This window comes from Apostichopus japonicus, chromosome 23 (genome assembly GCF_037975245.1).
Source record: "Apostichopus japonicus isolate 1M-3 chromosome 23, ASM3797524v1, whole genome shotgun sequence".
Lineage (NCBI taxonomy): Eukaryota > Metazoa > Echinodermata > Holothuroidea > Aspidochirotida > Stichopodidae > Apostichopus > Apostichopus japonicus.
In genome coordinates, this window is record NC_092583.1 from 1,031,008 (window position 1) to 1,050,240 (window position 19,233).

Below are 19,233 nucleotides of genomic sequence, written 5' to 3' on the forward strand. Positions count from 1 at the left end.
CATGATCAATTCGGTATCTTATTTCTACTCTGCAGTAATTGACTAAGCAACTGAGAACGAGTAACATGATAATTAAACAACCGATGGGATAAATATGTACTTACCTATCAACTCTATCGATACTGCTCATTCCGTGTTTTTGGTAGCACGATATCTGTATTATTGCGTTTATTCTCGTATTAATTGGAAAAAAAATTATTAGGCTGGAATGGCGATCCGTAACAAGTGTTATGAGGCGGTTTACTGCTACGAGTGTGACGACGCCTTGTGAGCTCGGTATTACTGGTATCTCGATTTCTCGCCCTTGCTCAAGTAAATGAGTCAAATATTCCGTTGATTATAAGATTACCTCTCTCGTCTCTAAATTAAAGTCCAATTAGCGTTGTTAAGTTACTTCAAGATACTGATAAGAAACCATGTTTACTTAAATAGCCTGTACGTCCGCAAACAACGATCACTAAGAGCGATTGTTTCGACTAACTTTTCCCTACTGACATGCCTCTGAAATAACAACTCTTGGGCTCACTCATGTTCGGGCATCTGGTCACTGATTGGTTCAATGTTACCTAATTCATCAAATCTGTCACTGCAAGGACCAACCAAGAGTGAGAAATAAACGTCACGTGCTGTTTATCTTTTTATTGTTTTTTTTCTGAATTGACTAGACGTCTGAAATAGCGGGTCAAGCAATTTTTTATGTTTTTCTTTTTAAGGGATTGTGGGAACCAAGGGAATGTCAAAAGTGCAACGAGGTTAATGACCTTACATCTTGTAGATAGACAGAATGTGGTATATGCACAAAGGCACCGACATTTCCAATCTACGTGTGTCTAGTAACGACTCCAGAACTGATGTAAAAATATTTATATTTCGAAATTTCAGTTGTATACTTGTTTTGGATTGCTGTTATGGGAAAATATTTATTTTTTACATTGTTTTATTTTGTTGGTAATTTTCCTTTTTGTACTTCTCGAGTGTTTTCGGGATTTTCCCTACCTCTAGTGTAGTGAATGCGAGAAGGCATATTTGGTAGGAGATTAGTACCGTGACCTAGCGGTGTCAAACCTATTCTACTTGTAAAATGCGATACCAATAGGACTGCATGGACTATTTTCTTTACATTTGTGTAATGAACCGTAGGCGGTTGCAGTGATATTACGGTAAATCGTTACCGCCATAAGGGCGACAGAAAATTTTTTTTTCTTTCTTTCGATTGCGACAGCTTGTCTCCATAAAACCCACCTGGTCAGAGTGTATTTAGGTTAAGAAACGTTGGAATCTAATTCGGAAGTTTGTTTTCTGAAATTCATGAGGAAACTATGAATGGGACTTTAACATATGGCATTTCATCGGCGGTGGGGTGTAACTCGTACGACAATGTACATGTAGAGCGCTCCTTTTTACCACAACGGTGTATGTTGACAAGTTTGGAACAACAGTCAACAACTTCCAATGCCTTTTAATAAACATGCAGCTGTAGTAACATATAGTCTGTGCTATGTAGCGCATTTTACCTCTATTAACTTTATAGTAGACTTTTCTTGTGACTTTATCATATTATTGTAATCAAATATAAAAGAGCCGTTTTCTTTTAAAACGAAATATTTCAATCAACTCATGTTTTTCATTTTTCGATTTAAAACAAACTTACCATACATTGTTAGTAAACTATAAACCAAGCCAGAGTCAATCCGACGTTAAAATGATGTGTTACAAAGACGTCCACTTAACGTCGTTTGGTATATCGAAGAGACGGCCAAACGTCGGACCAACGAATAATGGACGGTTTCATCGACGTCAAATCAACGTCGACATTAAATGTTGGAAAAACGTCCAATGAACGTCGTTTGAACGGTATACCGAAGAGTCGGCCAAACGTCGGACCAACGAATATTGGACGGTTTCATCGACGTCGATTCGATGTCGACATTAAATGTTGGAAAGACGTCAAATGAACGTCGTTTGAAAGGTATACCAAAGAGTCGGCCAAAGGTCGGACCAACGAATTGTGGACGGTTTCATCGACGTCGATTCGACGTCGACATTAAATGTTGGAAAGACGTGAAATGAACGTCGTTTGAACGGTATAACGTAGAGTCGGCCAAACGTCGGACCGACGATTATTGGATGGTTTTATCGACGTCGTTTCGACGTCGACATTAAATGTTGGGAAGACGTCCAGTTAACGTCGTTTCAACGTATACCGAAGAGTCGACCAAACGTCGGACCTACGATTATTGGACGGTTTCATCGACGTCGAATCGACGTCGACATTAATTGTTGGAAAGACGTCCAATGTACGTCGTTTTAACTGTATACCGAAGAGTCGGCCAAACGTCGGACCAACGATTAATGGACGGTTTCATCGACGTCAAATCAACGTCGACATTAAATGTTGGCAAAACTTCCAATGAACGTCGTTTGAACGGTATACGGAAGAGTCGGCCAAACGTCGGACCAACGAATATTGGACGGTTTCATCGACGTCGATTCGACGTCGACATTAAATGTTGGAAAGACGTCAAATGAACGTCGTTTGAAAGGTATACCAAAGAGTCGGCAAAAGGTCGGACCAACGAATTTTGGACGGTTTCATCGACGTCGATTCGACGTCGACATTAAATGTTGGAAAGACGTGCAGTGAACGTCGTTTGAACGGTATAACGTAGAGTCGGCCAAACGTCGGACCGACGATTATTGGACGGTTTTATCGACGTCGTTTCAACGTCGACATTGAATGTTGGGAAGACGTCCAGTTAACGTCGTTTCAACGTATACTGAAGAGTCGGCCAAACGTCGGATCAACGAATATTGGACGGTTTCATCGACGTCGAATTGACGTCGACATTAATTGTTGGAAAGACGTCCAATGAACGTCGTTTGAACGGTATACCGAAAAGTCGGCCAAACGTCGGACCAACGAATATTGGACGTCTGAATCGACGTCGAATCGACGTTGCCCCACTTTGCAAACGGAAACGTGGGAGACGTCGGTCCGACCATTTCACGCGACCCAAACCCAACGTCGATCCGACGTCAAAATGTTTACTGGGAACAGGCAACACTCAACAGCAAAAGCTAGTGATTTGTGGTCACCAAACGCCTAAAACAATTCCCAAAAATGTCAAGTGTCAATAATAAGTTAAACAACGATCACGTTTGCATGAAGAAAAATTTACATTAAAAAATTTAGTACAAAATACATATTCTGACTTGGAAGGATTCAAAACACCTTATTTTCGGCTTATCGCGGTAACTGATCATTTTGCCATTAAACATTTATTCTATTCACACCATTTCGTAAATACTGATGACGCGATAGACTAGCCAAAAATACTTTTTTTTAAAGACGAGGCCTAAAGCCCAAAGGTTAATAAAACAAAAAACAAAACCCCCCAAATATGTTAAACTCTTCAAAAACGGCAGCAATAGTAAGTTCCGAATGATATTGATTCGCGGCAACATTTCGGAGATGTCATTTTTGGTTCGGTATAGGCCTACCTATCCTACTACTACGTATAACCAATATATAGGCCTACTAGGATAGAGCTGATAATATGGTAGCATACTCGATATTATTGCCACTATGACTTCCACAATGAATCGTCAAAATAACGTGGTCCAGAGGTTCTCTCTAGCTAAACCCCACCCATCACTCAAGTTGGCCATTTCATGGCATCGTAATTTTTCGTATCATGACCGTGTGGATTTTTTTTCGATTTTAATTCAGGACTTTTCAGGAGTAAATTGCAATTTTCATATTCGCCTCAATTCACACAAGTTTTGTACCACATTTATTTTCATTTGTGTACTCTGAAATCCAAGCCACACCAAGAGAAAAAACCACCACAGTTTTTGTTTGATAAGATATCAGAAAAAGATGTTCTCCTGATGCTGTCGGCACTTTTCCTTACGGTGGAGAGATAAAGACTGTATATATACCGTATGTTACCATATAGCCTAGTCAAATAGGATAGGCCTCAATCCATGGCATAAGGCCATTGCAACATTCGAGTTTGTCTCGCTATTACTATTAGGAATGTTTATCTCAGGCTGATCGATCCGTATACATTTAATTCTGGATTTGTTTGTGGTTGTCTGGAAATTCAACACATTCTCTGATATTTTAGTAACATTTCTTTGATCTTGCCGTTATTAGAATAGTATATAGGCCTATATTTAGGCCGATCTCTTGACGGTAGGCTAATAATGTACCGGTAACTAGTAAACTCGCAAACCGTGTTTAGGCTAGTTGCGAATTGATCGCCGCGATCATTGAAATGTTGCATATCAAGACTTGAAATTGCCAAAGAACACCCACTTTATAAGTTATAATGGATTTTATTTCTTAGAGACGTTCACGTATGGCGGAGTTGTATGGGGCCTCCCATCTTCCAACCCGTTCCCACTTCCCCGGTTTGTGGAAAGATAATTCTAAAAAGTACCTCTTTTTCATAAATAAGAAGCTCCGATTAAGTTCGGTAAAAAGTTTCGGTAAGACCAGACTGAGTTTTGCTTTCTTGTCTAGTTTTAAAAACGTTTACGTTCGGCATGTGAACTAATGAGCACCGGTCGTTAACAGAAAACACATGTTGTGTGCGCTCATACAAGGGCGTCAATTTGCAATTGAAAAGTGGGGGGGGGGGACATAAATGACTGAACATGGATAAAACTGAAGGGGCCCGCCTTAGGGCTCCTGGTGGGTTCGGGGGGGGGGGGGGTGCGAAACCCCGGCGGGGCTCAGGGAGCGGATTCACTTGTTGAAATCCTCAAGTTTGCTTCTGTTTGGTACCTGAATTAATGTCAGTCATAAACATATTGTAACAAGCCTGGATGTAATTTTTTGCCCAAAATGCCTCCCGGATTTCCGGAAATGGCACTTCCCAGGCCTTATGAGTTGCATCTAAACATTCTTTATTTTGAGATCTCATGTTTTAGAAATTTACACTTAAAATCACTTGTTGTAAAAAAAAAAAAAAGCACTTAACGTTACTTTATAAGCTCTGCTTCATTCATTGTTTTACACAGGTATTTGAAATTATAATGTAATGTAAATAAAATCTTATATAGCGCACTACGCGCGATGCATCTGTGCGCTTTACAAACAAGCACTGGTGAAGAGTAAAGCGATAAAGCAGATTGACTACAAAATCTACAATTTGAATGCTATAAAGTGAAAATTCCAATTGAAGTTAGAACCTAAAAACCAAAACGACAGAACATCATAAAATCTAAAAATCCTAGAAACCATCATTATAGTGCTCTTGAAAGAGATGCGTTCTCAGATGTGACTTGAAGGAGGTGAAGTCCGTGATCATGCGAATTCCGGGAGGCAGCTCGTTCCAAAGATCAGGTACGCTAGTCGCTAGGGCATTCCCATGGTATTGGTATCTATGGAATGCGATGTTACTACTTTTATAACAACAACAACAACAAAAACAAACAAAAACACGCAGGAGTCCGTACATTCATAAAATGGAAAAACCTGAGCGTGGGTGGGTGTGTGCATTTATGTCCTGTCAAGGGAAACATACCACGTGGGATCTTCACACAGAGTGTGATGTGTGTTTGTGTTACTCTTTAATAGGGGCCCTCCATAGCGAGAGGAGACGGTAAGAGGAGGGGAAGGGGTTAGCTATAGAGACATATATGTCTGCGCACTCATTACAACGTTTGAAAGCAGTTGGTTTACATTACGACCCACGCAGTCTTATATTAGGCTATGCTGGCAGGCTAAAACTGATACAAAACGGCTTCTGTAGAGGCCCCGTCGTGACGTGAGAAAATGGCACAGAAAATGACATTCCGTACTATGAGATCCATAGCAGCAAAGTGTTTTATTTACCCTATTTTATGATTTGATCCTTATTCTTCAAAACAATTAATTTTAAAGATATTCTGAATAGCCTTTCAGCCACTGTCACTCCTAAACAGATTTGTAGTAAGCATTGAATAAAACTTATTGTTTTGATAATAGTTCCTTGCTACCGGAGAATCAATTTAGTGACAAATACTTTGATTTGGAAACCGTTGGCAACCGTATGCTCTACTTTTGTGGGGCAAAAGTGATGTCCTTTGGGGCTTATAGCCCTATAGCATATATACACCGGTGAATCTCTGCCGTTTCCATAATTTTTCCCCTTTTTTTTCGTGACGTATGTATATATATATATATATATATATGTCAATTTCCTATTGGACAATCCAGTCTCTCAGGGGAACTCAAACCGCCTTTTTGGTTTCTGGAACGGAATATAAATCATAATTTCGGACTTTTGACTTTGGGCGTCCCACAGAGCCGTCTCATAAATGTCCGTAAAGTTTACGTCTCAAGCCTTGTAATAACCACCTGTCATTTATGTTCCATGAACGATGCCGGGTATATATATATGTTTTATCAGGGAGTTACCATGACAACTCCCTGGTTTTATTACACATTTAAGCGCCAGACAAGACACCCTGGTCGACATAACTTTGTTGCCCACACTGCGGTTGTTTATTCAATCCGTTACTTTTTTGCAGCCGTAATGTTTTCGGGAATTAGATGCGGTCGTAACATAAGGTGGATAGATCATGTTCGGGCATTGGTTTGAGCATGGAGCTATTCTCGTTTATAGCTCCATGGTTTGAGTGACAGACAATTTCTCGTTGTTACTTGTCAACGTGGATTAAGATAAAGCGAGAATTCCGAGGCATTTGACCCGCCCGTCCCGCGGGGAGTGCTTGACTGCACGGCATGCGATTTTCATCGAGCGATCTGGCCTGGATCTTGTTAAAATGACTCAATCTTCACCGGATTGGAATAACAATTTTACAATTCTCTCCGGCTTACGGATGGATTTATTTTGTTGTTGTTGTCCCCTTTGCCTCTTATTTTCATCAATTATTTAAAAATGAAGCAGTGTAACGTACGGACTTGATTAATGTTTGCCAGCAGAAATAATGTAATATTTTAAGTAGTGTGTGCGTGAGTGTGTGTGTGGTGTGTGTGTATTTCGCTACATACCTTAGTCGAGCACCTTTCTAGTCAAGTCTCGAAATATTACCAATTTACCGCTAGTAGCGACATGTGAAGCTGCTGTAATTGATATGCCCTACTTTTTGTAATCGCGAGGGAAGGTTTTGAACATGTTAATGGACTTTTATTGCGCTGTGCAAACAATAAAACTGTGACAGCGAAGCGACAGGAATTCGAGTTCCTGTTTTCCATCTGTTTTTATTCTCTGTACCGCGGAACATTATTTTATCCGACTGTACTCATAGCTTACTTACATGTGGTGCATGTTGAAGGCTGCAAAAGTTGGCGATTCTCGAAGTGTCAAGGATCGGTTTCACATTTCGACATTTGCTTGCCAACCTCCAGCAGACGACAGTTCAAGATTCGTTTATCAGTTCGTAACATTTAATACAGTGGACTGAAGTCCACGAAGATTCGAAACACCTTCAAGACAACCCCCGTTTATGGAACCCTCACGTATCTACTAATTCAACTCCGAATGGATCGATTAATAAACATTGCGAGGGCGTCACCTTCCGGAATGTTATAATAACAATGTTAAGCATTGACTAGGGCGTACGATGCATGGAAAATTGAAGGAAAGTCATATTCAAATGTGCTGTATGATGTAAACATTGGACAGAAAATCACATGTTGTGGAACATTAACTGCTGACCATCATGCACATTAAAGAGTACGGTATGTGGAACATTGGCAGAGAGCATCACATTTAAATGCGATACATCTGACTGGATCACTGACATGGGGAGCATCACAGATCTAAATTGAACATTAACACAGCATCACATTAAAGAATACGGTATATGGATGATATCGGCGGATAGCATCACATTATTGGCCATATATCTATACGGAACACTAACAGAGCATCACATTAAAAGGCGATGTTAGTGAAACATTGACAGAACATCGCGGTTAAAGAGTGCGATGCCGGGAATATTGATGGAGCATCACACTAAGGGATGTGATGTGTGGAAGACTTACAGAGCATCTCGGTAAAACGTGCGCGCAGTGCACTGAAATACGACAGAGCATCCCATTAAAGCGTGCAACGCGCGAGGCATTGGTAGACCTCCACGTTTAAAGTGTGGGTGGTGTCAACCACTCACAAACTGTCACAATAAAGTAGTAACAAATCTTTAACGCCGAAACCGTTATCAGCCGGATTTGAGAAGGAAAAGTTTGGACCTTTAGCAGCCCGGGTTTCCTGTACTCTTGTTTGATTACGTTCTGGAATTGTGTCACGCTTTTGTGAAATCATTTGCGTATATTAAAAGGAAAAAAACTGAAACTTGATTCCCTTATAGAAATTGACTGCATAGTGGACCCTTTGTAATAATTTTTTTTGATTGTGAGAGAGCTAAGTAAAAATAAAAACTATCGATGGATAAGACGAAAGAGTAATAGCAAGATATAAAGAATCGTATCAATACATATTTTTTGAGATTTTATTTTCGCAAAAGCTTGAATTCAGAAAGCAACGACATTTCAAAGTCAGATTGGACTGGTTGTCTGCGGTTGGTAGATTTATAAAGACTATCCCTTTACTATACGATGGAGGATTGATCAACTTGTCCAGTAACTTTGGACTATTGGATACTATCAAAACTAAATTTAGTCGGATTCACTTGAAATGGTTACAGACAAGAGAAGTTTGTACCAAACAAGTCATAGAGCGTTCAGATATAATTTGGTAAACTACGTTTCAGGCATTATCGGTGCCAAGTTTGTGTCCTTCGCGTTCAAAATTTGGCATTTCCGTGGATCATGAGGAATTTGAAATACTGTACTAGTGGAAAGTGGCATATGTAAAACTTTTCATAACGAGAACTAGCCTGTGTATTTTGTAATACATGTTAACGACCACAGACGCGCTCATCGTTCTGATTTTGTGTTTATACCTGTTTGTCTGTACCGGCTTCTCGGTGGTCCCGTTGAGGTTAAACCAGCCAGTGGTTTTGATTTTACATGAACAACCATTGTTAATAATGGAAAATATCCGCATGTGTAAGATCGTAGTGGTAAGTTGCTTAGTTCAGTTTCTTCTATAAAACAGTTAGTGGTTAAGGTTTTATCCATTTCACGAAAACCTGGTTAAGGAGTTGTTTTTTAATCATGTTATCTATATTGCTGTTCGTGAAATCGATAAAAAAACAAAAAAAAACAGACCTGTTTATCGTACAAATTAGGCTAACTGGTGACAAAGAGGTTACTTTAATTGTTCGGAAGGGTGGTGAGTTGAGTTTTGTGACACAGGAAGACATATTGTAGTTAGGCTCTGGCTTTATGCTACGTACAATAGCGCATATATAGAGAGGCGTGGTGCCGTAAGATGGAGTGGTGGTGGCCGTGCACGTACCGGTACGTATTATGGAGAGGGTGGGTGTCTTATGGAGGGAGTTGGGGTGGGGGGGGGGGGGTGAGGAGTCGAGGTATGAGATTCTACGTCTCATTTTCTGGAAGTATGTTTACTCATGAGGGATTCTGTGGTGTGTACATTTTAACGGTTTGAAATGACTGTTGTCCATCAACAGCTCGATGCGGTATTCAATACTGCACTTTAAAGACACTGAAGACTCGCCCCAAACCGCGTGTCGCGCTCTGGAAAAGTTAACTTTCCGTTGCTTGCATATGACGTTTTCTTCTTGTCGCTACAAAATGCAGACAGTAATGAAACGTGATACCTTGTTATCTTTTATCTAGACCTAAGATGTCCACGCTGCTATGTACACGGTGTTGTGGGTATTGACCGTAGCTGCATGTATTGACTGTACACTAGTGTCTAATTACCGACGGTAGCAAGCTGTGTGTGTACTTTCTTGGATCGATGGTGGTGTCTGACACTCTGTTACACCTCATTCGAAACTAGGTCAGATTACCGGCATGAGACGTTTCTTTGTTCGCGAGTCTTCACACCCTTTAATGCTGCCATTGTGTTTGCTAGTTAAAAGTTGTGTCTCAGGGATTGATCATTTTGTAAATATGTGATGTCATTGTGCCTCAAGGATGTGAAACCTGTTATTGTTTCTTTGTTTTTCTTTTTATAATGATTCAGTATCAAGTTGCAAAACCTATAACTTTCCTTTACGAGTACCGTGAAAATAAATATTTTAATAAATAAAACAAACTTTAAAACAAAAGAGCCATTGTAGCACATGTGGCTCGATTTAAAGTCCTATTTAGAATTGATCGAATCTTCGGCCTTGTGTGGTGTCTGAATGGACAGTCAATCTGTGATATCCCAAATCTGGGAATACTTAGCTGTTTGGAGGCATGGCATTTATCTCTATCCTATGGACTAATAATAATGGTCACGGGTTTGTGACATCTTTAGGTATATATGAACACATTACAATCATTGTGGTATTCATAACTTCACACCCCTTACAGTAAAGTTGGAGACCTTTCCCAGTTTTCCCAGTTCCGTCGACCTCCCCCCCCCCCCCCAAAAAAAAAAAAAAATACGTGAGCAACTATGACATCACGCCTGTTTGCTTCAAGTTCACTGTAATAAAAACTGTACCACAATTACAACATATAAATATCTCTTAAACGCATTAAAGGGAATAACATGCAAGTTTCCACCAGGATGCTTGGTCTACTCTATATATATCTTTCATTAATCAAAAAAAAAAAAATGAATATCACACTGGACTATCCTTTTAAAGACAATTTGAAGAAACTGTCGTTGATGTTTTGGCGAATAAATCAATGTTCTCTGCAGGGCTAGGTCATTTTAGGTGTGTATCTTGTGATTGCCAAAACAGACATATGATTTATTATATATACATCTGTATCGTTGCGGTTACGTTTGCCGGGTATTGTCCTCTTGGCAGACATTTTAATGTTTTCGTCTGTTTAAATATGATTTTAATGTGTATCATTACTTCACATGTGGAAACTCATTACTTCACATGTGGAAACGATTAATGTCTCTACAGTGACTTTTATATATCCGTTTGTAAAGCATGTTGTTTATCTGTTAACAAGAAGAATGCATAAAAACAAAATCAAAAATACAAAACAAGGGAAGCGAAAGCAAACTTTTAAAGGATAGTTCCAGGCAGAATTTTAGTCCTAATATTATGTCAAAGTCCGGGAAATATAAACAAATTGATTGCTAACCGTGTATATATTTATTCAGATTGTCAAGAGTTACAGCTGTTAAAATAACCGGCTCAATCTATAACTGGAATGCTCCTTTAAGGCTAAACTGATGATGACGTCAGCCCCACAGTACAGGAATAAACTTGAATGCTAATTCATTGTTTTATAAGTTCATTGTTTATGTGGTTTGCTTTCCTAGAATTCCCTATAAGCGCTGTTAAATAATGAGGTGGATTAGAAAGGCATATATACAATCGTCTTAATATTTCTTCATTTGTTTTAATACGTGACGTAACGAGTTTGTATTCGCTTATTCATAATATTGTTATGCCAATAATGTACTGTCAGTTGCATAGCCCTCGTGTGTGTATGCATAATAGCCGTGGTAATCCACGCAGCCAAGCTTCTCGTTTGGGGCATGTAAGATTATGTGGGCAGTGGGGGTTTTGCAACATGGAACGATAGACGAGTACTGCGCATGTGTAAGTATATCCGCGTACGCATAGATTTCATAGTCTCTCAACTTAAACTTCTTTTTGTCTCCACAATACCCCCCCCCCCCCCCCGGAGCTATACCCCAAAGAACGACGAGAAGTCTTTCGCGTGTAGGAGCCTATACCATGGCAAAAGGGTCGGAATTCGCAGAACAGACCTAAGCGTATAGTGTCCAATTATAACTTGTTGCTAGGATCTTGGTCTAGTACATTCTAGGTGGGCCCACAGGTGCGTCTCTTGAGCAGATTATCTGCAGGCAGCGAGGTTATCATAATACCATTTATGCGGCCCACGGAACCTTAGTAGGCTACATGGAAAGCCCAAAAATATATCTATCCTAGGTAGTATGTAAATCAATATGTAGGACCTGCTACATGCGACATAGAATATAACAGATGGGACAACTTTCTGGGCTTTCAATTCTCATGTAATGTTATATGTAAATTTGGTCACGGGAGTGGGTGCACTGGATTAACTTTTCTCCCAACACCTTAGTCTAGCATATTGTGTGGAACCCAGTTTAATCAAACCGAAGTTACCAGTTTCGTTTACACGCACATAAACCGTGCACGGGAATCAAGGGTAATACTTTTATGATTTAAAACCTTCTCTTGACAATCACGTTTCACACTTTTAGACTTCTTCTTTCTATAAATCTGCTTTTGTTCGGTTCAGATTTCACCTTTAAATGCAAAATGATAATATAATTCAATTGCTATCATACTCATGTATGTGCACGTACAGGCTACATTCTTGAGGCTTATTTTCAAAGAAAACAAATGGAAGAAAAGTCCGTCATCGAGAAAGATATGGTAATACAGGGGGATAGTATAGCCGTGAACATGTGGCCATGAACAATTTCTATATGGAACATGAACTGTTGTGTTGTTACGATTTAGTCACTGAATTACAACAGTGGATATATATATATATATATATATATATATATATATATGTAGGCCTATATATATATATAGGCCTATATATATATAGGCCTATATATATATATATATATATATATATATATATATATATATATATTCATTTCATTAACATAAAGTCTGTTCAAAGTATCTCTTTCGAGATCCGGCTTAAGGATTCACAAATGATTTTCGAGTTGGTTAGCATCATGTTTGATCTCTAGAGTAAGGCAAAATATGTCACCAAAAACAGAACTAGTATTGTTCGATACAGGTGACAAACGCCTACAGTGGAATTACGACCTTCCTTACCGGTTTCAAACCTCTGGACATACAATTAGCGTCCATAGCCTAGTGGTTAGGGTGTCCGCGTACAGAGCGGAAGGCCCGTGGTTCGAATCCCGATGGAGGCTGAAAGTTTTTTCACTGTTCTTGATTTTCCAACTCATTACGATTTTCATTTATATATATACATATATATATATATACATGTATATGTATATATATATAATATATAATATAATACAGTGGCTAATATATATATATATATCTATATATATCTATATATATATATATATATGTATAATATAATAAACAGTGGCGTCGATGAATAAGCCGACTATAGACAGCAGCATTATACTGGTATAGTGACGTGACACGACAATAAAACTCACTTTACACAAATGTAATGAAACCTAGTATGAGGTACATCTGTGTCATATACATATGTTTAAGAGTACATTTAATATAACATGTAGCTTAGATGAAAATGGTGCTATCATATCCGTATATATCATCGCTATTGGTCTTTTTTGTTGTTGCATAAACTTGTTTTTGGCGACCCGTTTTGTCATTGAAAAGTTCTGTATGTCCGTGTGATTTACCCCCCCCCCCCCTCACCCTTGGCTACACAAAATGGTCAAGTAACTCAAAGTCTGGTATACCCCATACTTCGTTATCTACGTTTTTTATACCTGAGCTGTTTCTGACGAGTATGTGCTTAGGTATAGACCATCTTAACCCACGTGACCATTACTATTACCGTATATACTATTTTGTTCTCAGAAACCTCGCCGTCTGCTCGTCTTTTCATTTCTTCAACTTTTCGTCTTCACAACTGCCTATATCATCTTACTGAATAACTACAGCGACGCTGTTATGAAAGTTGCCGACAGCCTCCCGTCTGTGATACTCCATTCTACCGGTTCGGAGCGATCTGCGGTTAAACGGTCATCGGCTAATAAACCGAGAATAGGACATGGGACGGTGTTTAATGGCTACCGCGATATCATTTTCCATAAGGTAAGCAATAGATTTGATTAATGGCTGCCAATATGTCTATATTTAATTTACAGTTTAATATGGCAACTTGCACTTACCCCGAAAATCTTCCAGTCTCTTCTCGTTGCTGCTTAGAATTTAAATAAATACAATTGAACACGTTCACACTAAAGTGGCTTAGAATGCCGAATTCCTCATTTAAAGCTCGGTAACAATGGGCACCACAAATCGGAAGTCGGTTCAAAACCAGCTGACAATGTCTAGGCTTAAATGCTGAAGCATCAGTCCATATGGTTTACTGAAGCGTATCGTGTTTCCTATTAAACTACTATCTCCAAGAAAAGCCCTGAATGAGAGAGGGGGCTTCTCAGCCTTTTGGCTTCCCCTTCGAGGGGAATCGTGATACACACCTGACGATGATCACACAGTCACAATGCAAGGGGACTGGGGTTGAGAGCGGATCAGTCGTTCGGTTTTTCGTGCCCAGGTTCTTTCCTGGGTGATATTTCTTAAAAAGTACAAGAGAGAGTGGAGACCCCAAATACTTTTCCCCTTCTCTGGCGTCCCTTGACTTACCGTAGATTAAAGTTCGTCGCCCACAAAATTTCAAAATCATACATTTTCTTCTCACTTGTTCTATAGCCTTTACGTGTATCGTGTGGATCATGCGCAGTCGTTTCAAGTTCCGGTCATCTCTTAGGATCTCGGGCAGGCGGTGATATCGACGCCCACGACTGCGTCATCAGGATGAACAACGCCCCCGTCCGAGGCTATGAAAAGGACGTCGGTACGAGGACTACCATTCGATCAATGGCTAACGTAAATCTGGCGAGATCTTTCGCCACGCGGAACCATTCCCGAAAAGAGATCCTGGTTGCCAAGGAAACCAGAGCAGAGGTCATCCTCATTAACTGGATGAATGAGCATCACGTGCGCAGGCGCAAAGGACGGGAGTATCAATATGCTTTAAAGTTAGCTGGCAGGCACCAAGATGTCCACTTTTTTGAGTTCACACCCGCCAAGATGATGGAAGCTGAGAATCTTTTTCAAAAGGAGACTGGAATTACAAAGTAAACATTTTAATGTAACATACCCAGCCCCCCCCCCGCCCCAACCTTCCCTCCCTCCCTCCACACATCGTTTTCTTCTGCCATGTGTTCATGAGCTTGGTTCGATCCATTTCCTGACATGTGAACAAGAATTTGATTTGGCTGAAAGTTAAACTATTCTCTTTTTAAACCCTTCACGCAACTCATTACAAAATGAACATAAGAAGGAAGAACATATATAGGCTAAGCTTACAGTAAAACATTGGTTCATCACAGTCATCAGTGTACAAATAGGTCCCTTACGTAATCTCAACTCTCATCAAACCCTGCTCGACTCCCCCACCCTAACCACTGACAAAGAAAAAAACATAATAACTATACCAAAATCTCCACATTTGCAAAGAAATTATTGGCACCCTTCATACACATAACGAAGATCATACAGAAAGTGATCTCATTTTGTTCCCGCTATACCCTCCCGGCCTTCCCGGTTCCAAAACTAATGTCAATCGCGTCTATTATTATGATTATGAATTTCTTTTTTTGTATTTGTATTTGTTTTTGACTAGCTGGGTTTATTGTTATATATGATCCCCTGGTAACTTCGCACTCCGTGTAGGTCTGACATTCTGAAAGTAAGAAGGATTGAAACTGACATAATTGTCGTCTGCATGGTGGTATATACCAGGGAGTCTAGACAAACAAAATACTGTGTATCGTGTACCCAACTGCGCATGCTCTGTGGAAGTTCTCATGCGACTGTGAATAACGGCAAACATTCGATACTTTCAGTGTTAAAAGGTTGACAGAATCTCTCGCACGTCATAAACCATGGTAACCAACAAAGCAAAAATCCCTTATATACATGATATTGGAGTCTAATTTTTTTATTTCATTTTATAAGACATTCAGTATGTGTGACGTCATAACAAAAAATCGGTAATGATTCAATTGAACTTTAACTGAAATGAATGGGCAAAAGAGTTGAATTTTATAGATATCGAAATTTAACTGAAAATAATAAATCTTTCTTTCGTTTATTCTATTATGCCCTGCATTCGCCCGTCTGAATTCATGAATAATCATAGCCTACCGTTTGGTGATATCAAGCACAAATCCCATTATTTTTTCCACGCAGTTTCCCTTTCTAATCCCACATAGAGACCAAGCGAACACGTGGCTCTCGACGGGTTGGTTTACGATGATGGCGTCGTTGGATGTCTGCGATCGAGTGACGGTGTTCGGCATGGTTCCAAAGAACCACTGTCAAAAACCCAGGTTGGTTCAGTAACCATGACGACTTATCCGTGGTGACGAGATCGTTGTGATCAAATATAGGCCTATGTATATTATTGTCGTGTATACTCCATAACTTGGAAATGTAAGGTTGTAATCTCTTGGTAAGACATCTATACAAATAAGTCAGTGTTGTCCCGAAAAAAGTGAAGAAGAAGAAAAGAGACAGACAAAGCCATAATTGTGACTCATGTATAGGTTGTCTTAAAGAGTTCAAACTATGAACATGTGCCAAGATAGCTACACCATGTAATTGCATGAATGTGTTTTGATGGGGTGTCAATTTATATATATTTAATGACAGTGTCACAGCATGTTCCTTGAATGTGCTCTAGAAGGAAATAGCAAAACGACAAGCAAAATGGTTCTAAAAGGAATTTAAGGAAGGAATATTTACGATTTATAAATATTATTATATATATATTCATTTGCCTTTGTCGTTTACCTTCATTTCATTAATAAAGTCTGTTCAAAGTATCTTTTTCGAGATCCGGCTTTAGAAATCACAAATGACTTCGAGTTGGTTAGCATCATGTTTGGTCTCTAGAGTAAGGCAAATATGTCACCAAAAACAGAACTAGTATTGTTCGATACAGGTGACAAACGCCTACAGTGAAATTAAGACCTTCCTTACCGGTTTCGAACCTCTGGACATACAATCAGCGTCCATAGCCTAGTGGTTATGGTGTCCGCATATAAAGCGGGAGGCCCGGGCTCGAATCCTGGTGTAGGCTGGAAGTTTTTCACTGTTCTGGATTTTTCATAATATATATATCTTACTGAATTGAATGTAACCAGGAAAAGGAATGCAACCATATAACTGTGAAATTGAATTTCGTTCCTAACTTTCCTCCGCAGTCCGTCTGTGATTTATATACCTTACCACTACTACGATATAAGCGGACATTCAGAATGCCAGTACTATAATCTCAGTGAAAGCCGGTTAGATGGAGGACATCTCTTCATCACAGAGAAAGCTATCTTTGCGCGTTGGGCGGAGAGGTGTGACCTCACCTTTAGACATCCCACGTGGTCTGACAACGAGGCAGGATCCGGCGAACTAGACACGCCATTTTTGAATCGATATAGAGAGATACAAACTAAGTACAATTCTTCTTTTACGAACGTTGCAGATTACATAAAATGGAGAAAAGCACAGTTGATTCCAAAGCGAAGGATGAGATTACAAATGGGGAATAGAATATTTGATGTTGATAATAAGGAAGCATTGGACACCATTTTGAATTTATTGCCAGAGGCTAAACGAGTTGATAAGGCCAAAAAAGCTCCAGTAGAAACACACGATGAAAGCTATAGCAGTAGTAGCAACGACGTCAGGTGACGTCATCACATGGGATGATAATGTTATATTATCATCAGTCATGTAAACAATGGTACGTACGGAAAGCCATTTTAATATTTAATCGGGAAGTTTAGATATCTTCAATTGTTTACTGATTATTTTAGATATCTAAAATTCTATTTCAGATATCTAAAATTAAATTCGAGATATCTTAAATTTAATTCGAGATATCTGAAATTTTCTTTCAGATATCTAAAATTTAATTCGAGATATCTAAAATAGATTTCGAGATATCTGAAATTCGAATTCAGATATCTAAAATTGAATTCGAGATATCTGAAATTGAATTCGAGATATCCGAAATTGAATTCGAGATATCTGAAATTCTATTTGAGATATCTGACATTGAATTTGAGATATCTGAAATTGAATTCGAGGTATCTGAAATTGAATTCAAGATATCTGCAATTCTAATTCGAGATATCTGAGATTGAATTCGAGATATCTGCAATTGAATTCCAGATATCTGAAATGCATATGCAGAAATTCCCGATTAAATGTTAAAATGGCTTTCCATACGTACGTATGGAAAGCCATTTTAACATTTAATGGGGAATTTTCAGATATCTGAAATTGAATTCGAGATATCTGTAATTGAATTCGAGATATCTGAAATTCTATTTCAGATATCTTAAATTGAAATCGAGATATCTGAAATTGCATTCGAGATATCTGAAATTGAATTCGAGATATCTGAAATGTTTTCGAGATATCTGATATGGAATTCGAGATATCTGCAATTCTATTTCAGATATCTGAAATAGAATTTCAGATATCTCGAATTCAATTTCAGATATCTCGAAAACAATTTCAGATATCTCGAATTCAATTTCAGATATCTGAAATTCTCTGGTATTTCGAGATATCGGAAATTGATTTTAAGATATCTGCAATTATTTGTAGATATCTTAAATAAATTGGAGGTATCTGTAATTTAATTTGAGATATCTGAAATTACTTCGAGATATCTGAAATTCCTTATTAAATGTTAAAACGGCTTTCGGTAGGTACGGTGTCGAAAAAAACGTTTAGTACTCAGTCGTACGCATGCGCAATGGTAGGTGAGCATAATATTCATTTCTATAATGTTAAGATGTGGAGATTATTTCAAAACGTGAGTTATAAGGGAAATAATTCTGTCACTTACATTCTGGGTTACTATCGTAACCGATTATGATGGATGTGCTCAGTCCAACTGAGGTTCTTTTGTTTACTGCATGACATTTCTAGGACTGTAGGTGAGTGGAAGTTTATTTTCAAATGAAAAACATGCTCACCTGGTGGCCATGGGCCAAATCCGGCCGGCTGTCGGACTGGTCTTACTCAAAATATAACACTAGGTCAAGCTATAATGAACTGCATTGTTACATAGATTTTAATACAATCAATAGCCTATCGGGCATATAATCAAAATCAATGCGAAAGGATGTTCATAGAGGGATATTACAAGTTGCTGCAAACGGTTGTTTCAAAAAGGCTATCAGGTAATGTAGTAAAAGAAGTTCCACTTAGTAAAACTTTCAGTAGAATCAGAGCTCATTTGCTTAGAACTGCTAATAATTATGAAATCAAATTGTACTGTGAAGGCTATCTGGAATAATTGAAGGGTATCTTGAAGCCACAAATACTATGAAAATAAATATGATCAAAATTATACCCAACATGCTGCATTTTTTTTTATATTTTATATCCCTTTCGAACGGG

At 38.8% G+C, this 19,233-nt stretch overlaps 1 protein-coding gene across 2 annotated transcripts in view; it reads left to right on the forward strand.

The window, feature by feature from the left end:
* The window catches only part of LOC139964810 (alpha-N-acetyl-neuraminyl-2,3-beta-galactosyl-1,3-N-acetyl-galactosaminide alpha-2,6-sialyltransferase-like), a 32,850-nt gene extending 13,667 nt beyond the window's left edge, over positions 1 to 19,183 (forward strand). The window contains exons 1-5 of one of the 2 annotated variants that reach the window (XM_071966803.1): positions 6,499 to 9,039; positions 13,606 to 13,842; positions 14,464 to 14,891; positions 16,032 to 16,148; positions 17,025 to 19,183. In XM_071966803.1, coding sequence (XP_071822904.1) covers positions 8,872 to 9,039; positions 13,606 to 13,842; positions 14,464 to 14,891; positions 16,032 to 16,148; positions 17,025 to 17,508 — 1,434 coding nt within the window. In that variant the 5' untranslated portion in view covers positions 6,499 to 8,871 and the 3' untranslated portion in view covers positions 17,509 to 19,183. Of the gene's footprint in view, positions 1 to 6,498; positions 9,040 to 13,605; positions 13,843 to 14,463; positions 14,892 to 16,031; positions 16,149 to 17,024 lie in introns of those variants that run through there. The other variant, XM_071966804.1, reaches the window with a different exon arrangement.
* The last annotated feature ends 50 nt before the right edge of the window (positions 19,184 to 19,233 follow it).